The sequence below is a fragment of the Somniosus microcephalus genome, chromosome 9 (assembly GCF_052327205.1).
Source record: "Somniosus microcephalus isolate GS21.2 chromosome 9, FLI_Smic_1.0, whole genome shotgun sequence".
Lineage (NCBI taxonomy): Eukaryota > Metazoa > Chordata > Chondrichthyes > Squaliformes > Somniosidae > Somniosus > Somniosus microcephalus.
Window position 1 is genome coordinate 21,417,537 of NC_140995.1, and position 25,519 is coordinate 21,443,055.

General features: G+C 45.0%; 1 protein-coding gene across 1 annotated transcript in view; it reads left to right on the forward strand.

The window, feature by feature from the left end:
* sh3yl1 (SH3 and SYLF domain containing 1) overlaps positions 1-25,519 on the forward strand; it is a gene marked incomplete at its 5' end in the record, with an annotated part of 214,957 nt that overhangs the window by 37,095 nt on the left and 152,343 nt on the right. The window contains 3 exons of the mRNA XM_085997171.1: positions 2,004-2,111; positions 19,431-19,544; positions 20,976-21,040. Coding sequence (XP_085853297.1) covers positions 2,004-2,111; positions 19,431-19,544; positions 20,976-21,040 — 287 coding nt within the window. The remainder of the gene's footprint in view (positions 1-2,003; positions 2,112-19,430; positions 19,545-20,975; positions 21,041-25,519) is intronic.

Sequence of the window (25,519 nt, forward strand, 5' to 3'; positions counted from 1 at the left end):
TTGGGGGCGGGACCCCCGAATTCGGGACTTTAACCCCCCGCACGCCTCCAATCCCGACTCCACGGGTCAGTTAAAATCGAGGCCTATGCCTCTGTTTGTAGAACCAAGGCTCTCGTAGGCTTTTTTAACAGCCTTCTCAACTAGTCCTGCCACTTTAAATTTGTGTACGGACATTCCCAGGTCTCTGTTCCTGCACCCCCTTTGTCATTGTACCATTTAGTTCATATCGCCTCCCCCCATTATTCCTACCAAAATATATCTCTTACACTTCACTGTGTTAAATTTCATCTGCCAATGACACCATCCTCCAGTGGAGGCGCTGCAGCATCATAACTGGCAGGTGGGTGCAACCACAGCTTGACGAGACCACATAGGCAGTTTCGAAGTACTGAATTTATAATAGAAAACATTGACAAGAACTGTATGTATTTTTAAAATATATTATCAACAACATTTGAATTTATAATAGCGCATTTAACATCATAAAACATCCCCTGGTGCTTCACAGGAGTGTATTGGGGGGGGGGGGGGAATTGACACCGAGCCAATGAAGGAGATACGGGGACGGGTGACAAAGGATCAACGATATTACTGAAATCAAGACTCACTGCACCTTCTCCTACTCTAAATCATTCTTACCTGAAACCTCAAAATTCTGCAACTGCTTGCTAGATGGTCATGTGAAAAATGAAGTATTTCCAGAACAGATGATGCCTAGAAGAAAGCATTTTATTTTAAACAAAAAAAATGTCCTACCTTTCTGGGTAGAACATATAATTTAGGATTTTGCAGGGTACTTTGCATTCTTAATTTGGCAAAAGTGTTTATGCTCATTAAGGTAAGAATAGAACACTCTCCTCTATTGCTGGTCGCTATCCATGCTGAGTGCGCTAGAGTCAGGCACAGCATGGGAGGGACATGGTGTAAGGTTACAACTACTTATTTCCACCAGCGTGCTTTAACCACCAGCCACCCCCCCCCCCCCGCCCCAAAACATCAGAACATCCTGTTTTATATCAATGAAAATGTTATTATTTCTCCTGTTAACCATCCTTCAAGCCTTTCTGAGTGAGTACCTTGAGTGATATGACCAATTTGTGCCAAACTTTTTTTATGGACCCTGGGCTAAAACTGTCCATGCTTGTTTCAAGTAGGACTTTGCTGCAAGAGAGATAACAAGCTCTTATCCCATCAGTCTGAGCTAAATTTCAACCCTGCTTCCATAATGGATGCACAGTGATCTAATCCACTGCAGCAACCAGTTCTACACTATTGATGTCCTTAATGTAAAATATTTGTCTATTTAAAAAATTATGCTTAAAAAAAATTCAGCAACAGATGGTTCAACATTTTTGTATTACTGATATTTATTTTAAAACAAATGTTGATTTCAGTTGGGAGTTTTGCAGCTAAGATGTAGGAGTTGCATACGGTACTGCGTAGAAGAACTTTCCTATGGGATCTAGTTATTTTTTTCTGTTATGCAATAGTTGTACGTACCTTAAGTGCATTTCTAACTGACCGACTGAGTCAAAGAAATTGAAGTTTTGCTTGACTGATTCATGAATAGAATTCAATATATGTAATTCAATATAACGAATTAAATTACATTTAATTATGTTATGAGACAGTCAATGTTCCAAAGCAGAAAAATTAGGAGCCTTTTGAAATGTTTTTTGGTTTTACAATATTTTTACTTCTGTCACTTTGAATTTAATTAATTACGTGGAATATATTCATATTAAGTGGAGCCAGAACATCTGTTTCACTCGTCGTCAATACAGGTTGAGTGTTCTGTCTTTTTTTTATCTCTATCTCTACCTTTCTATCACAAATTGTCATGGTTGCATATAATATTGCAAAAAACATTAATGGATAAATATTCTTCTTAAAAAGTAATGTAAGCCATAAAGTACTGTCATAGTATTACACATTTTGCAACAATTTGAATTTTTAAATGTTGCAAATAGCTTTTGTTAGTAACATGACTGCATTATTTACAGTGAATCCAATTCCATCAAACCTTAAGTCTGAAGCCAAGAAGGCTGCAAAAATTTTGAGGGAATTTACGGAAATATCTTCAAGAAATGGACCCGATGTAATCATACCAGGTTAGTAAAATAGTTGCTTGATGCTGGTTGTTGTATCTTGCATTGCAGATGCTGTTAAATGGTATATCTTTAATTGCAAGTTGGGTTGATATTTGTATTAGAATATTTCTGTATTCATTCAGCAATTAACATCATCATAGGATATACAGCACAGAAACAGGCCATTCGGCCCAACCAATCCATGCCGGCATTTATGCTCCACTCGAGCCTCCGCCTGTCTCTCCTCATCTAACTCTATCAGCATAACCCTCTATTCCCTTCTCCCTCATATGCTTATCTAGCCTCCCCTTAAATCCATCCATACTATTCGCTTCAACCACTCCCTGTGGTAGTGAGTTCCACATTCTCACCACTCTCTCTGGGTAAAGAAGTTTCTTCTGAACTCCCTATTTGATTTCTTGGTGACTATTGTGGCGTTGCCACATTGGGGAAACACTGTGTGTATGTAGATAAACCTGTATAATCCCCTTTTAACTGCTGTATTCCCCTTCCCCCCCCCCCCCCCCCGCAAGACAGTTGCAAGCTGAGAGGAATAAGGCATGTTCAGACTTGCCTGCTGCTGAGAGAAGGAAAACCAATCAGGTTCCAGCAGGTGACTAATCCGTGAGTCATCACAGGTTCGCAGGCTGTACGAATTCAGTACTGTATTGTGAGAGTTGGAGTAAAGACCTATTTCTTGTAGCTCGCTGTGTTGCCTATTTCTTTACGCGGGAGACTGTAGTCTCCCACATTGGTGACCCCGAATGTCGGCGGCCGAAGCCCCCGACTCACATAGCCCTACAGAGGCCAGCAACGACCCGACGGCAACCAGCAGCAGCCCGATGTCGACCGGCGCCGTGTCCTTGAAGCTCCCCACCTTCTGGGAACACCAAGCACCGGCTTGGTTCGCGCACATGGAGGCCCAGTTCACCCTTCGCAGGGTTCAAGACGATGAAGAAAGGTACCTCCACGTAGTCTCTGCACTAGCAAGCTCCACCGCTGCCGAAGTTCTCGACCTGCTGGGGAACCCACCACAGACCGGCAAGTACTCAACCATTAAGGGCCGCTTGCTGCAGGCTTACGACCTGTCCGGGGAGGAGAGGGCCCGCAGGCTTCTTTCACTACCAGGCCTCGGCGACTCTACCCCGACCCAGTTGATGAGCCGGATGCTTGCGCTCCTGGGCTCTGAACCGCAGTGCTTCTTGTTTTGGGCCCTTTTCCTCAGCAGGTACAGACTGCCCTCGCGGGGTCCCCGATCACGGACTGCGTACAACTGGCAGCCGCCGCGGACAAAGTCTTCGCCGTCGCCCAACTCTGCTGTGCAGCCGCGAGGCTCCCCGACACCACCGAGCGCGCGCCGCCACGCCAGGCCGCAGAACTATGCTACTACCATGCGCGTTTCGGCCACAAGGCCCAACGCTGCAGAGCACCCTGCTTTTTCGATCAAACCAAGATGGCCGCCCGGCCTAACGCGCCAGCCCCGCGCCACCGTCTAGGCCCGCTCGACCGCACCCCCGCCGCCACGATGGCCATCGGCACCACAGGTAAACTGCCGTACATAATCGACTCCCTTTCAGGGCGCAGATTCCTTTGCGACACCGGAGCCCAATGCAGCATAATTCCTGCCTCCCAGCTCGACATCCAGGCAGGCTGCAGCGGCCCACCCCTCGTGGCGGCAAATGGCGCAGCCATCGCTACTTTTGGAAAGCGACGGGCCGAGGTTTGTTTCAACGGCCAGCGATTTACGTGAGATTTCGTGACGGCCTCGGTGGCACATCCCTTGCTGGGCGCCGATTTTTTTTGCGCCCACGGACTCCTGGTCGACGTCCGCGACAGGCGCCTGATCGACACAGCAACTTTCGCTTCACTGGCCTGCCAGCAGAGCAACAGCCCGGCCCTCGTCGGGTCCTGCTCTGCCCCGGCGGATGACGACTACGCCCGCCTACTCGCAGATTTCCCGAGGCTCTCACAACCGACCTTCTCAGCCACGGCAGCCAAGTATGGTGTCGAGCACCACATCGCCACTACGGGACCACCAGTGTTCGCCCGAGCCAGACGCCTGGACCCAGCCAAGATGGCGGTGGCCAAGGAAGAATTCGCCACGATGGCGAAACTGGGCATCATCCGCCGCTCGAACAGCCCCTGGTCATCCCCCCTCCACATTGTGCCCAAGCTGGGCGGTGGCTGGCGCCCCTGCGGCGACTACAGACGGCTCAACGATGCCACCACGCCCGATAGATACCCCATTCCGCACATCCAAGACTTCTCGGCGCACCTAGCAGGAAAGTCCGTCTTTTCCAAGGTCGACCTGATTCGCGGCTACCATCAGGTCCCTGTCCACCACGCAGACGTCCAGAAGACGGCGGTCATCACCCCCTTCGGACTGTTCGAGTTCCTGCGCATGCCCTTCGGGCTCAAGAACGCCGCACAGGCCTTCCAATGGCTCATGGATTCCGTCCTATGGGACCTGAGCTTCCTGTTCGTCTATCTGGACGATATCCTCGTGGCCAGCACCAGCAAGGCCGAGCACATCGCGCATTTACGCTCTCTTTTTCCAGCGCCTCAGCCAACACGGGCTAATCGTCAACCCGGCCAAATGCCAGTTCGGAGCAGCCCAAATTGACTTTCTCGGCCACAGAATCTCGCCAAGGGGAGCCATTCCCCTACCTTCCAAGGTGCAGGCGGTGGTGGACTTTCCCCAGCCCACTTCGGTCAAGGCGCTGCAGGAATTTTTGGGGATGGTCAATTTCTATCACCGTTTCGTGCCCAAGGCCGCCTCACTCATGCGCCCCCTCTACGAAGCCACCAGGGGCAAAACGGGCAAAGAGCAACTCACCTGGTCCAGCGAGATGGCGACAGTCTTCCACCAGACCAAAAGCGCCTTGGCCAACGCCACACTACTGGCCCACCCCATCCCGGGCACCAAGACCGCCCTCGCCTCGGATTACGCCGTCGGCGCTGTCCAGCAACAATGGGTCAAAGGCGCGTGGCAGGCACTGGCATTTTTCAGCCGACAGCTGCGCAAGAACGAGCAGGCCTACAGCCGACAGAGAGCTCCTGGCCCTGTTCCTGGCAATCCGGCACTTCCGTTTCCTCCTGGAAGGCCGGCCGTTCACCGCATTCGTGGACCACAAGCCGCTCACTTTCGCCATGGCCAAAGTAACCGAACCCTGGTCCGCGCGCCAACTCAACTTCATCTCTGAGTTCACCACAGACATCCGCCACGTCGCCGGCAAGGACAATTTGGTGGCCGACTGCCTCTCAAGACCCTCGCTCCACGCAGTGCACCTGAGCGTCGACTACGCCAGCATGGCGAGAGACCAGGCCGCCGACGCGGAGACCCAGGCCCTCAGGATGTCAACCACCAGCCTCACTGGCCGACATCCACTTCCACGCAGCCGGCACAACCCTCCTGTGCGACGTCTCAGTCCCCTTGCCTAGGCCGGTCGTCCCATCCGCCTGGCGCAAGCGAGTTTTCGACATCATCCACGGCCTCGCGCATCCAGGGATGCGTGAGTCTCAGAAACTCATGTCCGCCGAATTCGTCTGGCCTGGACTCCACAAGGATGTGAGAGACTGGACCAACACATGCGTGGCGTGTCAGCGCGCTAAGGTCCAGCAGCACACCAAGGCGCCATTGGAGTGTTTCCCGGTGCCCGAGAGGCGTTTCGACCACGTCCATGTCGATCTGGCAGGCCCCTTGCTGCCGTCGCACGGTTTCACACACCTCACGATCGTCGACCGCACCACCAGATGGCCCGAGGCGGTTCCCCTCGCCTCCACCACCACGACCGACGTCGCGCGAGCATTCGTCTCGACATGGGTGGCCCGGTTCGGCGTACCGACCGACATATCCTCGGACAGAGGCCCCCAGTTCACCTCCCACTTGTGGAATGCCATCACCGCCGGCCTCGGCACCAAGTTGCACAGGACAACAGCCTACCACCCACAGGCCAACGGGCTCTGCGAGCGCTTTCATCGTTCCTTGAAAGCCTCCCTCCGCGCCAGCCTGGCCGACACCAGCTGGATCGACAAACTACCCTGGGTCCTCCTGGGATTGCGCACCGCGCCCAAAGAGGACCGCCGCGCCTCCGCGGCCGAGATGGTCTACGGCCAACCGCTCCGAGTACCAGGCGACTTCCTCCCCCTGACAACGGAGCCGTGGTCGGCCGCCAGACCGCTTTCCCTGCACCAGGACACGGCCCAGCAATTCCGTCCAGTGCCCACTTCGCAACATGGCCCGCAGCCGTCCTACGTGCCTCGGGACTTACGACATGCGGAGTTCGTCTTCGTGCGCTGGGACGCGCACAGAGGCCCGCTGCAGGCACCATACACCGGCCCCTTCTCAGTACTGGAGACGGGAGACAAAGCTTTTCTTATTGACGTCGGCGGGAAGCCGGACCTTATTTCAGTAGACCGCCTCAAACCGGCGCACCTGGACCTCAGTTTCCCGTTTCGTCCGGCTCTTTCCCCACGGCGGGGCAGACCTCCCGCGTTGGCGGCGGCCCCACAAGAGGACCAAGACACGCCAGAACCTTACTTCCCGGCCGCCGCCCCACCTTCGCCGGCAGCCCGTCCAGCCAGCCCACCGGCAGACCAGCCGACGAACCAACCGGCCGACCTCCCAGACAGCCCTCCTCACACGCCAGATGGCTACTACAGCCGCTACGGCCGTTTGGTCAAACCTCCGCAGAGACTGACTTTTACAGTTAACGAGGATTCTGGGGGGGGCGTATGTGGCGTTACCACATTGGGGAAACACTGTGTGTATGTAGATAAACCTGTATAATCCCCTTTTAACTGCTGTATTCCCCTCCCCCCCGCAAGACAGTTGCAAGCTGAGAGGAATAAGGCATGTTCAGACTTGCCTGCTGCTGAGAGAAGGAATACCAATCAGGTTGCAGCAGGTGACCAATCCGTGAGTCATCACAGGTTCGCGGGCTGTACGAATTCAGTACTGTATTGTGAGAGTTGGAGTAAAGACCTATTTCTTGTAGCTCGCTGTGTTGCCTATTTCTTTACGCGGGAGACTGTAGTCTCCCACACTATCTTATATTGATGGCCTGTAGTTTTGCTCTTCCCTACAAGTGGAAGCACTCTCTCTGTATCCACTCTATCAAAACCTTTTAGCATTTTAAAGACCTCTATTGGGTCACCCTCTTCTTCAAGAGAAAAGGGACCAAGCCTGTTCATCCTTTCTTGATAGGTATACCCTCACATTTTTCTGATATCATCCTTGTAAATCTTTTTTGCACCCTCTCCAGTGCCTCTCTGTCCTTTTTATAATTTGGCGACCAGAATTGTACGCAGTACTCCAAGTGTGGTCTAACCAAGGTTTCGATACAAGTTTAGCATAACTTCCCTACTTTTCAATTCAATCCCTCGAGAAATAAACCCCAGTGCTGGGTTTGCTTTTTTTATGGCCTTGCTAACCCGTGTCACTACTTTTAGTGATTTGTGTATTTGTGCTCCGAGATCCCATTGCTCTTCTACCCCATTTAGATTCTTATTTTCCAAGTAATAAGTGACCTCCCTATTTTTCTTACCAAAATGTAATACCTCACATTTATGTGTTGAATTTCATTTATATGCCCATTCTTCAAGTTTATCAATGTCGTCTTGTAATTTGTTGCAGTCCTCCTCAGTATTGACTATTCCCCCCCCCTCCACCCCCCCAAATTTGGTGGCACCTGCAAATTTAGAAACAAGGTTCATTATTTCTCTCTTTTATAAAAAATAAAAAAAAAAATCCTTCAATTCTAATGGCTGTTGCATAATAGTATTGTAGCTAGTGTAAGAGTTCATAAAGTGTGCTGAGAATAGCTCTTGGAATTGAGTGAATAGAGATTTGTCGAACCAAACCTCCTGTTGTTGGAGACAAAAAGATGATGAAGGGGCATGATTCAGGTTCCTAAAATGGCTTTAAGCACAGAAATAGAGAACATGATAAGCAAGATTTAACAAATCTAAGCAAGACTAGAGATTAGAAGAATTTTAATTTACAGACATCAATCAAAAATGGTTAACGCTATGTTAATTCATACCTTTTTTTATAAAGAAACCTGGATGAAAACTCGGTTAAGAATGAAGTCATAAGCTGTGATGCCTCACAGTCAAATAAACTGCTAATATTCACTCTCTCTAGTCTAGCAATTAGAGTCATAGAGTTTTTACAGCGCAGAAAGAGGCCCTTTGGCCCATCATGTCTGCGCCGTCCATCAATCCCTGTCCAGTCTAATCCCATTTTCCAGCATTTGGTCCATAGCCTTGTATGCAATGGCATTTCAAGTGCCCATCCAAATGCTTCTTGAATGTTGTGAGGGTTCCTGCCTCTACCACCCTTTCAGGCAGTGAGTTCCAGCTTCCAACCACCCTCTGGGTGAAAAAGTTCCTCCTCAAATCCCCTCTAAATCTCCTGCCCCTTACCCTGAATCTATGCCCCCTTGTTATTGACCCCCCTACTAAGGGGAAAAGTTCCTCTTTATCTACCCTATCTATGCCCCTTATCATTTTGTACACCTCAATCAGGTCCCCCCTCAGCCTCCTTTGCTCCAAGGAAAACAACCCCAGCCTGTTTAGTCTTTCTTCATAGCTGAGGCGCTCCATCCCAGGTAACATCCTGGTGAATCTTCTCTGCACCCTCTCCAAAGCAATCACATCCTTCCTATAGTGAGGCGACCAGAACTGCACACAGTACTCCAGCTGTGGCCTCACCAGCGTTTTGTACAGCTCCATCATAACCTCCCTGCTCTTATATTCTATGCCTCTGCTAATGAAGGCAAGTATCCCATATGCCTTTTTAACCACCTTATCTACCTGTTCCGCTGCCTTCAGGGATCTATGTACATGTACACCAAGGTCCCTCTGACCCTCTGTACTTCCTAGGGTCCTACCACTCATTGTGTATTCCCTTGCCTTATTTGTCCGTCCAAAATGCATCACCTCGCACTTTTCAGGGTTAAATTCCATTTGCCACTTTTCCGCCCATCTGACCGACCCGTTAATATCATCCTGTAGCCTGAGGCTTTCCTCCTCGCAATTTACCACCCCACCAATTTTCGTGTCATCCGCGAACTTACTGATCATACCCTTTACATTCTCATCCAAATCATTAATGTAGATCACAAACAACAAGGGACCCAGCACCGATCCCTGAGGTACCCCACTGGACACAGGCTTCCAGTCACAAAAGCAACCTTCGACCATCACCCTCTGCCTCCTGCCACTCAGCCAGTTTAGGATCCAACGCGCCAAGGCCCCTTGGATCCCATGGGCTCTTACCTTCTTGACCAGTCTCCTATGCGGGACTGTGTCAAAAGCTTTACTGAAGTCCATGTAAACCACATCCACAGCATTTCCCTCATCCACACACCTAGTCACCCCCTCGAAAAATTCAATCAGATTGGTCAGACATGATTTACCCTTGACAAAGCCATGCTGACTATCCCCGATTAATCCTTGCCTCTCCAAGTGGAGACTAATTTTGTCCCTCAGAATCTTTTCCAATAATTTCCCTACCACAGATGTTAGGCTCACTGGCCTGTAATTCCCTGGTTTATCCCTGCTACCCTTCTTGAATAATGGTACTATGTTAGCTGTTCTCCAGTCCTCTGGTACATCCCCTGTGGCCAGAGAGGTTCTGAAAATTTGTGTCAGAGCCCCTGCAATCTCCTCCTTTGCCTCACACAACAGCCTGGGATACATCTCGTCCGGGCCTGGGGATTTATCCACTTTTTGGCCTGCTAAAACCGCTAGTACCTCCTCCCTCTCGATGCTAATATGTTCAAGTATGTCACAGTCCCCTTGCCCGACTTCTATGTCTACATTGTCTTTCTCCATAGTGAACACAGAGGCAAAAAATTCATTTAAAACCCCACCTACTTCATCTGGCTCTACACACAGCTTGCCACTTTGGTCCCTAATGGGCCCTACCCTTTCCCTGGTTATCCTCTTGCCCTTAATATACTTATAAAACATCTTAGGATTTTCCTTTATTCTGCTCGCCAGTGTTATTTCATGGCCCCTCCTCGCCCTCCTAATTTCCTTTTTAAGTATGCCCCTGCACCTTTTATACTCCTCTAGGGCTTCCTCCGTCTTTTGTCTTTTGTAACTGCCAAAAGCCCCCTTTTTTTTCCTAATGCATTTTTGTATATCCCTTGTCATCCAAGGTTCCCTTTGCTTGTTGGTCCCACCCTTGACCTTTACAGGAACATGTTGGTGTTGTACTCTCTCTATTTCCCTTCTGAAAGCCTCCCACTGTTTTGATGTGGATTTTCCTATAAATAGCTGCTCCCAGTCCACTTTGGCCAGATCCTGCCTTATCTTATTAAAATCGGCCTTCCCCCAATTTAGAACCCTTATTTCCGGGCCGTCTTTGTCTTTTTCCATGACCACCTTAAATCTCACCGAATTATGGTCACTATCGCCAAAATGCTCTCCTACAGACACTTCCACCACCTGCCCGGCTACATTCCCTAGAATTAGGTCCAGTACCACCCCCTCTCTTGTAGGACTTTCTACATGTTGGCTCAAAAAGCTCTCCTGGATGCACTTTAAGAATTCTGCACCCTCTAAGCCTTTCACACTCTGACTATCCCAATTTATATTGGGGAAGTTGAAATCCCCCACTATTATTACCCTATTATTTTCACACTTTTCTGAGATTTGCCTACATATCTGTTCCTCTATCTCCCCCTGACTGTTTGGGGGCCTATAGTACACTCCCAGCAAAGTGCTTGACCCCTTTGTTTTTAAGTTCTACCCATATGGCCTCATTAGAGGAACCCGCTAATATATCATCCCTCCTTACAGCAGTAATTGACTCCTTAATTAATATTGCAACACCCCCTCCCCTTTTACACCCCCTTCTGTCTCGCCTGAAGATTCTATACCCCGGAATATTCAGCTGCCAGTCCTGACCCTCCCTCAACCATGTCTCCGTGATAGCAACAATATCGTACTCCCATGTGTTCAACAACAACTTCAGTTCATCCACCTTATTTGCAAGACTCCTTGCATTAAAATAAATGCCTTCCAGCCCTGCCATATTCCCTTTTGCCTTCACATCTTTGCTCTGCCTTCCCTGCTGACTTGTTTTTTCCTCCGTATTTGGCTGTACATCACACCCTACTATAGCTCCACTCTGTATCCCATCCCCCTGCCGAGTTAGTTTAAACCCCCCCCCAGCAGTGCTAGCAAACCTCCCCGCAAGGATATTGGTTCCCCTCTGGTTCAGGTGTAAACCGTCCGACTTGTACATGTAGTGTCCGTGTGTAGATAAAGACACTGAAGACAGGAATTGGTTCATAGGTATTTACTAAGCAAGTCTGGGGGGGGGTTCTAAAGGATATACACGATACACAGGCTTATATAGCCCAAGTGGCAATTACCGGCATTACTTACACCTGGGGCTCTTAAAGGCACATACACCACAGTACAAGCCCCACCTGTCCCAGAAGCAGACCCAGTGATCCAGGAAACTAAAGCCCTCCCTCCTGCACCATCCCTTTAGCCACGCATTCATCTGTTCTATCCTCCCATTCCTATACTCACTAGCACGTGGCACCGGGAGTAATCCAGAGATTACAACCTTTGAGGTCCTGCTCCTTAATCTTGCCCCTAGCTCCCTAAATTCTTGCTGCAGGACCTCATCCCTCTTTTTACCTATGCCGTTGGTACCAATGTGGACCACGACCTCTGGCTGTTCACCCTCCCCCTCCAGAATGCCCTGCAGCCGCTCAGTGACATCCTTGACCCTGGCACCAGGGAGGCAACAAACCATCCTGGATTCACGTCTACGGCCACAGAAACGCCTATCTGTTCCCCTTACTATAGAATCCCCTACCACTATTGCTCTCCCACTCTTTTTCCTCCCTTCCTGGGCAGCAGGAGCACCCCCAGTGCCAGGAAGCTGGCTGCTGCTGCCTTCCCCTGGTGAGTCCTCCCCCCCAACAGTATCCAAAGCGGTATACTTGTTTGAGAGGGGAATGGTCACAGAAATTGAAAAAACCTTACTGGAGCCAGGTATTGGAGTGCTGTTGGCATCCATAGAACTGTCCCCTTATATGAATTCTCCCCTTTGGAGAGGGTGAACGGGGGAAAGAATGGAGGGAAATGGGACTGAAGGTTATAAGGAGACATCTGTTGACAGATGATCTGTGTGACTGGAACCATGGCGATGTCACCGGTAGAACACCAGCAGTAAATTTCATATCCTGGTGTATTATTTTTGAGGAAGTGTTTTGCAAGTTGATGGGGAGATAGGCGCCTTGAATTTATTTACTGTGAAATTTAAAACCAGCTCCAGGAATTCCTGTGACTTCAACCCAGTTTTATCCAGGTATATGCAGCTCTTCATCTTCTCCTGTCAACACTGGAGTTAGTAAGTGATAGCAACGATTCACATGTATCTCGAAGTTTCTTAAGCATTTCCTCATAACATAATTTCAGGACCTTTCATTGTGCCAGTGCTGATACTGCTTGCAAATAGGAAAATAACAAGAAATAGTTAGCAGTGCCTATCTTAAATGCCAAGGGTTTATCTTATTAGCCTTGCTTTAGAGTGTGAAGTTAGAAATATCTACTTTAATCCTGGATCTATCTTCTTAAATCCTATTTCCCGAGCTTTTTCCTGTATCCTTTTCCTATTCATTTTCAATCACTTATTCAATTCTGTTTTGACTGATGTTACAATCTTTGCAGCTGAAGCTACTTGTGGTAAAGTATTCCATGTTCGAAGCACCATCTGCGTGGAAACAAATCTTCTCATTTACCCCTTTAAACTTTCCCCATCACTCTTCGAGTAGTCTATGCCCCATTGTTACTATCTTGCAACCAGTGGAATCAATCTTTCATTATTTATCTTTGCAAAACCATTCATCACTTTGAAAACCTCTATTAGATTGCCCCCCCCCACCTCCGCTTTCTTTATTTGAAAAAAAGCCACAGTTTTTCAAGCTATTCTTCATAACTGTGATTTCTCATTCTTGGTATCATTCATTCTAATAAATTTTCATTGAACCCTTTCCATGGCTCTAATATCTTTTGTATAATGGCCTGCCTACAACTATGTTCAGTGCTCTCAACAGTAGCCTTCCCAATGTCTTGTACAAATTCAACATTGTTTCCTTGCCCTTGTATTCAATGCCCCAGGCATATTAGAAAAAACATAAATTTGTATTTTATATGGCCTTTACTACCTACACTTGCTGGACTTTTTAAAGATCTATGTATCTAAATCCCTAGATCGCTCTGTTTCTCCATTAAGACTATTATCATTTTGGGTACATTTCCTTTCATTGTTTTTTATTCCCTGCAAAATATACTACTTCACATTTCTCTGCATTGAACTACATTTGTCACTTATCTGCTCATCTCACTAACCTATGTCCTCCTGCATTCTTCCTCATAGTTTACCTTACCCCTCCAGTTTGATATCGGTAAGCTTTGATAAATTCCTCTTGTGCCTCTGTACAAATCACTCATATAAATGAAAAACAAAAGAGGTCCCACCCAGCACATATCCCTGGGAAGAACTCTACCCACATCTCATCAATCCAAACAACATCCATTTACCCCTACACAAAAGCAAAATACTGCGGATGCTGGAAATCTGAAATAAAAACAGAAAATGCTGGAAGTACTCATCAGGTCAGGCAGCATCTGTGGAGAGAGAAACAGAGTTAACGTTTCAGGTCAATGAAGTGGAAAAAGCTGGAGATGGAACAGGTTTTTAAGCAAGTATTACCCCTGCTCTTTACTTTCTATTGCCGAGCCATCTCATTATCCATGTGTTGTATGAACGCATTAAAGCATAGAATCAGGCAGACCGGCTTATAACTACGATGTTCTCTTTATTGTGTAAAATGGCCGACTGCCGTTTTCCCGGGTAATTCCCATAATGCAATGCACATTACATTACCGTATTAACTGGTGTCAAACTCGCACATTACATTACCGTATTGACTGGTGTCAAACTCTCAATCAATACATGACACCATGTAGCCACATTTCCTGTAATATGTATTAATTTTTGTAGTGTCTCTTACATGGCATCTTCTCAAACGCTGCCTTAAAATCCATAAATAAACAGCCATGCATTCTATTTATCGATACACTGATTTCCTCAAAAAATTCAATTGAATTAGTCAAGTACAACCTGCCTTTACAAATCCATGCTGATTATTACTGATTAGCTCATGCCCTGCCAATATTCCATTTAATAAAAACTGCTGCACTGATTTCTTGTGTTGTATTGTCACTCTTCATAATCCTTGGGTTAAAAAATTGCATTCTATATTCCTGTTACAACTGTTATATATTTTCCTGTTTTTCTTTCCTCAATGTCTTCCATTTTTTTTTCTGTTTTCATAAGTGACTTTTAATGATGCAGCTTTCCACCTATATTTCTATTCCTTGCTTGATCTCTTGTAGCACTTTCTCTTACTACTGTTCGGACCTCGAGAATTACAAATTAGCTTAACAATGACAGACAAGGATGTGATCAATAAAATTGGTCTTTTAATCAGGCTATAATTCAAAATTCAAGTGTACATAAAAGCACCTTTGGCAATAAATTCAAAGAACTCCTGGCAATAAATATGTCTGCAATTTATCAATTCAAAGTATATAAACATGCCCCTTTAATGATTCAAATGTACATAAAAGTACCCTCTTTAACTTTATCTAAGCCCATGTCCAATTCTCATACATACTCCTCCATTTCTGGGTGATCGGTCAAAGGAAACTGAGTCGAAACATGAACTGGCCAGCTTCCTCACTTCAATCTTCCTCCTGCTTTGTCTTCTCTGTTCTTCTCCTTACCTCTGAAAACTCCCGCCACTGGGTTATAAGGTCTCGTTGATCATAAATTACTCTCTGCCGCCCTTGGATAGGTCTGTCCCACTCCAAACCTTCCCTAATTGGAGTTCCATCCTCATGACACATTCCTGTTCCTGTGAGGTGTATGTTCTCCCCTTCTTGTCCATGTGGCCTCTCAACCAAAGAAGACACACTGACCACCATTTTGTGTCTTCACAAACAAAGAACACATGCTGATTTCTTACATTTTAAATCCGTCCGTTATCATCTTACAATTCGTTCGCAATTTCGATCTCCACACGGTAGCAGCGGTTTTATTACACTTTTCAGAATCTTACACTCTTAACCATCTTCCTAGACTTTCAACTTTCCTTCTATTTTCTCATTGTCTTTACTCATCTCTATTTTCAGTCTACAAACTAGGTATTTAAAATATTTTTTCAATTACTATATGTATGTCGTTGTATTTAGTGTATAAAAATACATTTATCCTTCATTTTGGGGAGGGGATGTAAGCCATCTTGGAACACTTTACTATTGAGAGTTCCTTGCCCTGTGTGGCCTATTTTAGGGAATTTCCTGCCTCGCTACCAGATGTTGTTCAGATTTGGACACTTTTGTCAGTATATTGTTGTCTCTGATTTTAAAGCAGGCATTCTTGCATTTATATAAACAATATTAACACTAGGGCCTTGATTTTCCTCACAAGCCCACTCAACTTTGGGCAGTGTAGAAGCAGTATGAGAAAGAAAATGGGGTGGAGTGGTCTTCCTCTTAAAACTTACCCCCAAAAAAATACTGTTGGAATTTTCCTCCGCTTACCCTGACTCTGTCAGAGCCGCCTGCCTTGCCGCATGTAAATGAAGGTGGGGGACATGACTGCCTTCTCCCCAGGATTTCTGTCAGTTTCCGTCCAGTTCCCACCCTCGGGGGAAACACTGTCGCTACACAGGTGGCTGTGTTGGGACCAGTACAGAATCCCAGAGGTGGGAAAGCCCCGTGGAAGCCATTGCTGACCTTTATCAGCAATCCTGTAGTGCTTTAAAGCCTGGAAGCATCTATCCATATCAGTGACTCTGGAAACAAAGGCATTAAAGGAAGTTGCTAGATTTGCACAAAAGATTAAAAAGTGAAGTTAATTTTAGGGAAGTAATGGATTTCCCTCTTCGAATTCTATTCTTCCTATGTTTTGAGGAAGAGGTTGATGAGGACCTGGAAGAGGGGAAGTGGGAAGCCAGGATAGCCCAGCAGCATGTATTGAGGCAACACCTGACCTGTAGATACCCACGCCAGAGAGTGTACATACCAGGGAGGTCATATATGGATTTTCCCCACAGACAGTGTGCAAGAAGACGTCGATTTCCTCCGAATGCAGTGAGTTATGCCAGCTGTTGGCACCAAGTCTGCCGCCTCTTTCTATCAGGAGCACAGCCTCGTCAGTGGCTGAATTTTTATGCCCTTTGATGTTTTCAGGCAGTCTTGGGTGACTTCAATTGCTTAGATCCCATTAGTCAATCAGCAGTGCACCACTGCATTAAACAGATGACGGATGCCCTGCTGCAGTGGGCTTCAGATTTCAGATCCTCCTTCATGGACCCACCAAAGCAGCGACATTGAGAACTCAAATATTATCACGTAGCCGGATTCCGCCAACTCAAGTGTTACATTTTTTTATTCATTCATGAAATGTCACCTATGTGGTATTAAAGGCGTCAACTGTACATGCCCTGAATTTCATCAATAGGAAAGGTTTTCATTCTGTGACTATGCAGCTTGTGAGTGATGCTTATTCTGTTTGCTAACGTGTGAATGTGCAACTTCTGAGTCATCATTTCTGTATGTGAGTGCAAGCTACCCTGAAACCATGATTCTTTTGTTCTGCGACAATCAAAGACACCTGCATTGTTTCATCAGAGCAATGTGTCAGGATAATTGATTAGAGACCAAGGCTACCCACCTCAACCATGGCTGATAATACCACTCCATCGTCAGAGGACAGATGGTGACAGCAGGTTCAGTTGTATGCTACACACATCATTGTTGAACAGATCATTGGTACTCTGAAGTTCCATTTTCATTGCCTGGATAGCTCGAGGGAGCTCTACATTACACGATACATTTTTCTCTCTCCCACATGGCAGCTGTCTCTCGGTGATTCATGTACAAGGACACCCAGGTCCCTCTGAACACCAACATTTCCCAGTCTCTCTCCATTTAAAAAAAATACTCTTACTTTTCTATTTTTCCTATAATAGTGGATAACTTGGTCGGAAAAATTATTGGAGAATTCAAATTTGTTTTGTATTTGCAATAGCAAATAAAGAACTTTCATTTATTTATATAGCATATTTGACATTCCCAAACTGTGTCACAGTCAATGAGTTACTTTATAAGTCTGGCTATTGTTGTTAGTTCAGCAAAAATAGATCAGAAATCATGTTTGTTCACAGCATATTCACAACCAATAACGACTAAATTAGCAATTGATTGTATTGGCCCAGAATTTGCTGCCAAACTAATGGCAAGTTTAATGGTGCTTGCCATTATTAATGTGTAAATTGCCCAGCAACTTGTGGCGAGGAGGAGATCCCCCATGAATTGCAAATCGCCACAAGTTGCTGGTCAATTTGTGCCGCTCTGCCATTAGCTTCGCGAAAATGTCAGCTCACAGTCAACCTCCCCGTGAGTTTCATAAAGTTGCTGCATTTGCACATTAATTGCCAATTAAACACGCTGTATTTATTCACCCTATTTCTGTTTCGATCATTCCTCTGTTTCTTTCTCAATCCTTGAATCTCATTAGTTAAGGAGAGACGCTATTGATCCCATCGTTCACCAAGGTCCCAGATGCACCGTTGCCCTCACCGTACAGTTATCAGATCACACTTCCAGCAATTTGCAGCACCAACATTTTTGAGCTGAATGCGGAAGGGAAAATGTCTAGCTAACTGGGCATGCCACGGATTCCCCTCTCCAGCAAATTCTGGGAGTTTGGTTACTCTATATCAAGTGTAGGTTGAAAAAGAGTGCTTCAGAATATACTTTCTACATTTACTAACTGTGAAAATATATAGATTTATACTTGCATAACCTTTTATGTTATGGTAACAAAGGGTATGGACTGAACATGTTTTATGTTGTATTTACAGTAACCTGACACTAAATTGTTTTGAATATCGGAGAGCCATTCATCGAATAATGTATAATCATGCCACTCGGTCAGATGGAATAATTGACAAGTCTATTAATATTTTTCTTTATGTAATTAATCTCTGTTCTAATAATCTATATATATAAAGCAGTTGGTTTGTCTGTCTCTGTCTGTGTCTGTCTGCTATACACACAAGTTATAGAGCGTACCTACATATATGTTATCAAAAGAAAGCTGATGATCAGGGGAGTGTCATAGCCGTATTTACTTTTTGGTCAGACAAAAATTGTTCGGGCAGTATACAAAAAACGTTCAAAAATCCGCTCATTAGCGGTTGACCAATCCTACCGCCCATTAGCGTTGAGTGACGTGATGGTTGACCAATCCTACAGTTCAGTGACCTGATGGTTGACCAATTGGTGCGTCACGGGCGGGACCTAATCCTGCAGCCTCCCAAAACTTTGCCGCCATTTTTTCCCCTGCTTTTCCTCAACAGCGAGCGGGGCAGCTGCGTCGGCCCACCGGAGCGGGAGGTGAGTTGGGTCACTCGGGCCGGGCCTCACAACCGCTCGGCCTGAGACACAGAGCGGGGGAGCGGCAGCGGGCAGCCGTCAACCGCGCGGCCCGAGACACAGAGCGGGGGAGCGGCAGCGGCCGGCCGTCAACCGCGCGGCCCTCTAAACTGCCCTGGCAACACCGGGCCCCCCCAGCTAGTTATAGGGCATACAAGTGTGTAGGAGTAGACAGTCCATCCATTCTTGGTATTTCAACTCTTGAAAAGATATTTAACAGCGGGAATTTGTGAAGATGGTTCTGAGTAGAATTGGATTTAACCTTTTTGGTACAGCATTAGATTTCTCTTATTAACTGGAGGCAGTTCACAGTTGTGGCTTCTTGGAAGCATTACCTGTGTTTCTTTGTCTCCTTCAGGAAATTTTAAACACTTGGTTCTTATGGGGAACAGTTGAGAGGTGAGGCTGGATTTTCCTGCACTGTTGAAAATGGATGGGTTTTGAGAGGAAGATTCAGGTTGTGATGAGTATTTTCAAGAAATCCAGAAAAAAAAAAGTTCATAATTTTTGTTCTGCATCACAAAGTTTGCAAAACTGAAATAGTTGATTTGCACATAATAAATATTTTAAATGTCATTAATGAAGTGGGAATTATCTATGAAATGGTGAACTTTCAGGCCAACAGAACTTTTTCGCAGTTACTTGTTCAGCTGTTGCCCCTAACTCTGAAGGGGTGGGAATGCTTACAGGATCCGTTTTCTAATTATATAAGACGTCGATTGATCACAGTTTTCTCAATTTATGGACTGACGTGACATTTCTTATCAATTCACATTTTATTTTCTGTTCATTTTAAAGCTCATGTGATAGCTAAAGCACAAGGACTTGCAATCCTCTCGGTGATTAAAGCTGGATTTTTAGTAACTGCACGTGGAGGCAGTGGAATTGTGTTGGCCCGCCTGCCAGATGGAAGTAAGGGTATTCAATACTTGATCTTTAAAAAAAAATACATATACCTGTGTAATATTATTTTGGTCGACCTTTGAAACTCATTTTAATTTTTTTTTAATTAAGGAAAATTATATGACGAAAAGGATTACAATGTTGTCCTATAATATCCATTTGAAAAGTACATTCCTGCTCCTAATCATTTAGAACAAAACTTAAAGTAACTTTGCTGTGTTTCTAATGTCGGGCATGGAAATGTGACAATTCTTTGCTTATTTTCTGGTCCAACAAACCTCATCTATCCCACCGTAATGGACAGTGTGATTTGCTGGGTGTTGTGGCTAAGAGACAGAACATTGTAGCGTGGAACATTCTTTTAATATCACTTTCTAATGTTGGTATAGGCTGGTAGTTCTAACAATGGCCTACTTCTTTGATGTTAAGGTTTGCCTTCTATGCAGCAGCAGTATAAATGCAATAGCATTACTGCTATCTGCGATCAATGCACACAGCAGATTTGTTAGTTATCGGTGGAGAAGTTGCCTGTCCAGTACTGAATTATTTATTGCCTAGTTTCGGGACACTTTTGCGTGGAGTCACTTCATTTTTTTCACATCTGACTTCAAATACATTTGTGCATGTGCAAAGCATCTTTAAAAAAAAATTATTAATTATTATTTTATTTTTTTAAATACCTCCTCCCTCCCAGAGTCCAGTCCCCTGATTGAGCAAAAGATAATGACCATAATTTTCCCCCGCCGTCAAATAGCAGTGCCACCTCAGCGTCCAATATAAACGTCAACAACTTCTTAGGCAGTCCCTCGGAACCGAGGATGACTTGCTTCCACATTAAAAATGAGTTCTCAGGTGACTGATGAGTCCAATGCGGGACCTACAGTCTCTGTCACAGGTGGGGCAGATGGTGGTTGAAGGGGCGGGTGGGTGGGGTGCTTGGGTTGTCGTGCGCTCCTTGCGCTGCCTGCGCTTGGCTTCTGCTTGCTCCCGGCAAAGAGACTCGAGGTGTCGAGGTGTTCGGCGCCTTCCCGGATGCTTCTCCTCCACTTTGTGCGGTCTTGGGCCAGGGATTCCCAAACGTCAACTGGCATGCAGTCAAAGGCACAGGTGACCAAAGGCCTGTGCACCTGAGCATCTGAAGTGCTCCTGCTCGCAATCTATACAGGCAGCGAAATGATTTCACTGCTGTTGGTCGATATGGACCTTTTCTTGTCGTTGATACAAGGTTTCACCACTAAAGGAAAGAGTCGCTCATGCAGAGTTTGAGCACTGATCTGGCTGCTGCAAAAACCCCTTTCAGCTGTGAACTTGGAACCTGGCTCAGGCAAGCTGCTTCAGGATTAAAAATGAATAAAAGAAAATATTTTGTTTTTGCTCAAACCGTCATTCTTTTGTCTTATTCATGGTTAAAATGTTTGAATTTGTATTTGTTCCATACAGGATGGTCTGCTCCCTCGGCAATAGGCATTGCTGGGCTTGGTGGCGGTTTTGAGATTGGAATTGAGGTAGGTTGCTTTTATTTTTAAAAACTGGTTTACATAAATATTGCATCCACAACAGGTAGAGATGTAGGTGTTTTTTCTGTTAAAATGAAATCAAATTGTTTAATAAACAATTTGCCTTCCCCCCCCCCCCTCCCCAAAAACAAAAATGCTGATGCAGTATGATTAAACATAATTCTTACGTTGTAACTAATTTAAAAATGATCCGGTTATAACTGATGTCCAAATTTCATGCTTCTGATTCTAGAGCTACAAAAGATGATCCAAGCCTCAATTTCTGTAATCTCTATACTTACCGAGTGTCCAATTTAGTATCACTGATTTGTAAAAGAGTGATTTCAGTTTTAAGCTCGCTCGCGCTCTCTCTCTCTCTCTCTCTCTCTCTCTCTCTCTCTCTCTCTGCAGAAGCAAGTGGGTGCACGTTAGGTTGCTGTTTATTTGAGCACTGCCTTGTTACTTCAGTAAATGAAATGTGTCAGATTTTAAACTAACTTCAGAGTTTTGACTGTCATCAAACACGTTACCTGCAACAACTAAAAATGGTACACTTGAAGCTCTATGTTACATTCACTTACCTGAGATTCTGATTTTACCATAAATAATATTTTAAAGTGCACATCAGATTTTGCTCTTGTCATCCTTTGAATTTCTTTTAGAAATGGGCCTGCTAGGAACAGCCGAACGCTGTACTGTGAACTTGTAAACATTCTAGTATTTGAAAACTGACTTCTCACCTTAACAGCTTAATGTTTTCATTTGGCTTTCACCAAACTTGGTAAAGGAACTTATCTTCATTCTTTCCTTTTGTTATTAGGTGACCTGGAAACTGTTCCTGGCTGTGTTTATACCAGACTTGTCACCCCTGTAAGATAAAGAGCATTCAGTTTTAATCAAGTTTCAGACACTGAATTTGTTTAAATGAATAAGCATTGGAGAAGCATTTATCCTTATGATTGACAGCTTAACCCTATAAACAAGCCCAATTTGCACTGTTTTTAAAAACTCCAAAGCATTTATAAATCGTGTACAATTCTCATTTTAAAACTAACACCAGTATCTTCACAAAATGAACTGTAAAACATGTTTTCTGTTGGCACCCGTGGCTCTGCTGGTTTATACGCTTTTTTATGTTTTTCTGTACAGTACTTTGGATATTTTCAGGGATTCCCATGTTTTTTATCCAGTTTTTTGGGGGGGGTGATTCCTCATGACCTTTTCTCATTTTCAGCCCTTCCCTGATGCTATACATCAGTTGACTGGTTTGTGCTTTTGAAAACATAAATAGAATCTTATCCATGTGATTTCCCCTAATAATGGATTTTACATTGTACAATAATACTGAAAATTAGATATTAAAGATTTGTTATAATTTTGGCTTTTCATAGAATCAGTTTTCTTTTCTAATGGACTTAAAACTGTTCCTCTAAGCAGAACTTGTCCCCTAAGGTGTTAGCTGTGGGTCAGTGGTAGCATTCTTCTCTCTGGGTCAGAAGGTTGTGGTTTCAAGTCCCACTCCAGAGACCAGAGATTTGAGAAGAAAATCTAGGCTGACACTCCAGTGCAGTGCTGAGGGAGTGCTGCACTGTCGGAGGTGCTGTATTTCAGATAAGACGTTAAATCAAGGCCCCGTCTGCCCCCTCAGGTGGACGTAAAAGATCCCATGGCACTATTCGAAGAGCATGGGAGTTCTCCGTGGTGTCCTGTTCAATATTTATCCCTCAACCAATATCTCATGCTGATTGTGGGACCTGGCATTCTGCAAATTGACTGCCGTGATTTCTACATTACAACAGTGACTGCTCTTCAAACAACAAGTACTTCATTGGCTGTAAAGCGCTTTGGGACATCCTGAGGTCGTGAAAGGTGCCATATAAATACAAATTCTGGAAGACCTGGAAGCTGTATTTTAACAATCTGATCTTTGCAGAGTTTTGTGACCCAAGGATTAACAATTACCCTTACAGTAATGTGCTTCCAGGAATTACTATAGTCGCGCCCTATAATAATACTCTTTTCACACTGGTGGAATGTAAAACATAGATCATATTTTATACGCTAAAGTAACTGAAAATATTTTCAATTAAATAGAGATTTGAAGCCCAGAAGAATTTGACAAATGCTATTGCATGCTAATTATATTTCTAATGTCTGTAATGAGTTAAGTACCCTTTTCAAGTAAAATCTTAGGAAAGTAACAGTATCTGGAATAGCAAATTCCCCCCTTTTTTCCATCTAGGTGTCTATTCGATTTAAATCATGATATGCATAATGTAAGCCTCATGTTGCTATATTTTATAGATCTGAGCAAATCACTTTACAGCAGAAGTGAACTGTTGAACTAAAAATTGCAATTTTACCCTGTTGGGCAGTGTTTAACAGTGTTTTTAAAAATAAAAAAAAATACATTTTTCATCTTCCTGGCTGAAGATGGGCAGGAGACAGGGTCTTTGCCTCCAACATTATCATTCTATTCCAACCATTGGCATTGACAGACATTTATGGATCTGCAGATTGAGAGCATCACAGGTTAACCAATTTTGTGCTTAAGCCAGCTGGCAACCAAATAGCTGGTTTCCATGCGCTTTACTATGATTGATTGAAAGGATACTTCTTTGTAGGTTTTGGCATCTGACTTTGGAATTTCTTGCAGACAGGCATGTTGTTTGTTGTTCCAGTCAGTGTAAGTAAGATAATATTGGTTGACAGTTTAAATCAACGAGACAAGGAAGCAGTAATATCATCAAGGTCAATAATTTTACTTCTGTCTTATCACAATCAAGTTAACTGGGGCTCTTCGTACCTGGTATTATAGTGGAGCTGGTCTTTTAACAAAAATAGTGTTCAACAATTCCACCTTATCTACACAAATGTGACATGTGACTCTGCCTCACCCAGTGCTGAAAACTGATTTAACTGTCCTCCAGTAGTCCTTTGATTCTTCTCAAGAATGATAGTGAGCTTAGAGTCTTCTCACATTTGGTCTTAGTATGGAGTTGTGCTTTCTTGTCCTTTTCAGTTGCCGATCTTCCCCATACCAAAATATTCCCAGTTTTTAGCTACAGCTGTAGCACAATTAAAGCGGAGCTGTGAGCCAATGCTAGTGTTTTGTCAAATGGGTGGGTATAGTGCTCTGGAGCACAAAATATTATCATCATGTTGCAAATCCAGAGGAGTCTGATCTTCTCCGTTACTGGGATGCCAGTGTGGGCTGGTCTTCGTGCTTAATTTTCCTTTCACAGTTCCAGTGAAAGATTGCTTGGATGCAGATCAAATTAGAGTGGGCAGCTGTCTCTCATTCTGCCAGTACATTTCACACCTAATCTGAGCCGTCTTTTGTCTCTTTACTAGTCCTATCACCATCTCGTCTCGTTTTGAATACCTCTTAATGCCTCTTTACTTCTTTTGTTCTATCGCAGCCCTGCCTTTCGATCTATTTCATTTCCTTTCCAGTTTTGAAGAAGGGTTTCGACCCGAAACGTCGACTCTAATTTCTCTCCACGGACGTTGCCTGGCCTGCTGAGTTTTTCCAGCATTTTCTGTTGTTATTTTGGATTTCCAGCATCCGCAGTATTTTGCTATCGTAGAGTGGGAGTTGCTGCTTTGTTGAGTGCTTTCAGGTGATCTAATTAGGCATTACCTTCATTCAGAGAGTGAACCAAGCAAATGAGGCCATTCGTAACAGTGAAAACACTACAGTGGTCTGTTCCTTGTTTCCCAGTTAATCTTCATTGCAGTTGAAATGGACGGGCCATCATAGCTAACACTCCTTCCCACCCTCGCAGCCACCTTAAAGACCTCGATCAGGTCACCACTCAGCCTTCTCTTTTCTAGAGGAATGAGCCCCAGCCTGTTCAGCCTTTCCTAATAAGTATATCCCCTCAGTTCTGGTATCATCCTTGTGAATCTTTTTTGTAATTTCTCCAGTGCCTTTATATCCTTTTTCTAAAATGGAGACCAGAACTGTGCACTTACTCCAAGTGTGGTCTAACCAAGGTTCTATGCAAGTTTAACATAACTTCTCTTTTCAGTTCTACCCCTCTAGAATTTTTTTGAAATTATTCGTTCCTGGGATGTGGGCATTGCTGGCAAGACCAGCATTTATTGCCCATCCCTAATTGCCCTTGAGAAGGTGGTGGTGGTGAGCCGCCACCTTAAACCGCTGCAGTCTGTGAGGTGAGGGTACTCCCATAGTGCTGTTAGAGAGGGAATTCCAGGATTTTGGCCCAGTGACGATGAAAGAATGGCGATGTATTTCCAAGTCAGGATGGTCTGTGACTTGGTGGGGAACTTGCAGTTGATGGTGTTGCTATGCGCTTGCTGCCCTTGTTCTTCTAGGTGGTAGAGGTCACTGGCTTGGGAGATGCTGTCGAAGAGGCCTTGGTGAGTTGCTGTAGTGCATCTTGCAGATGGTACACACTGCAGCCACGGTGCGCTGGTGGTGGAGGGAGTGAATGTTTAAGGTGGTGGATGGGGTGCCAATCA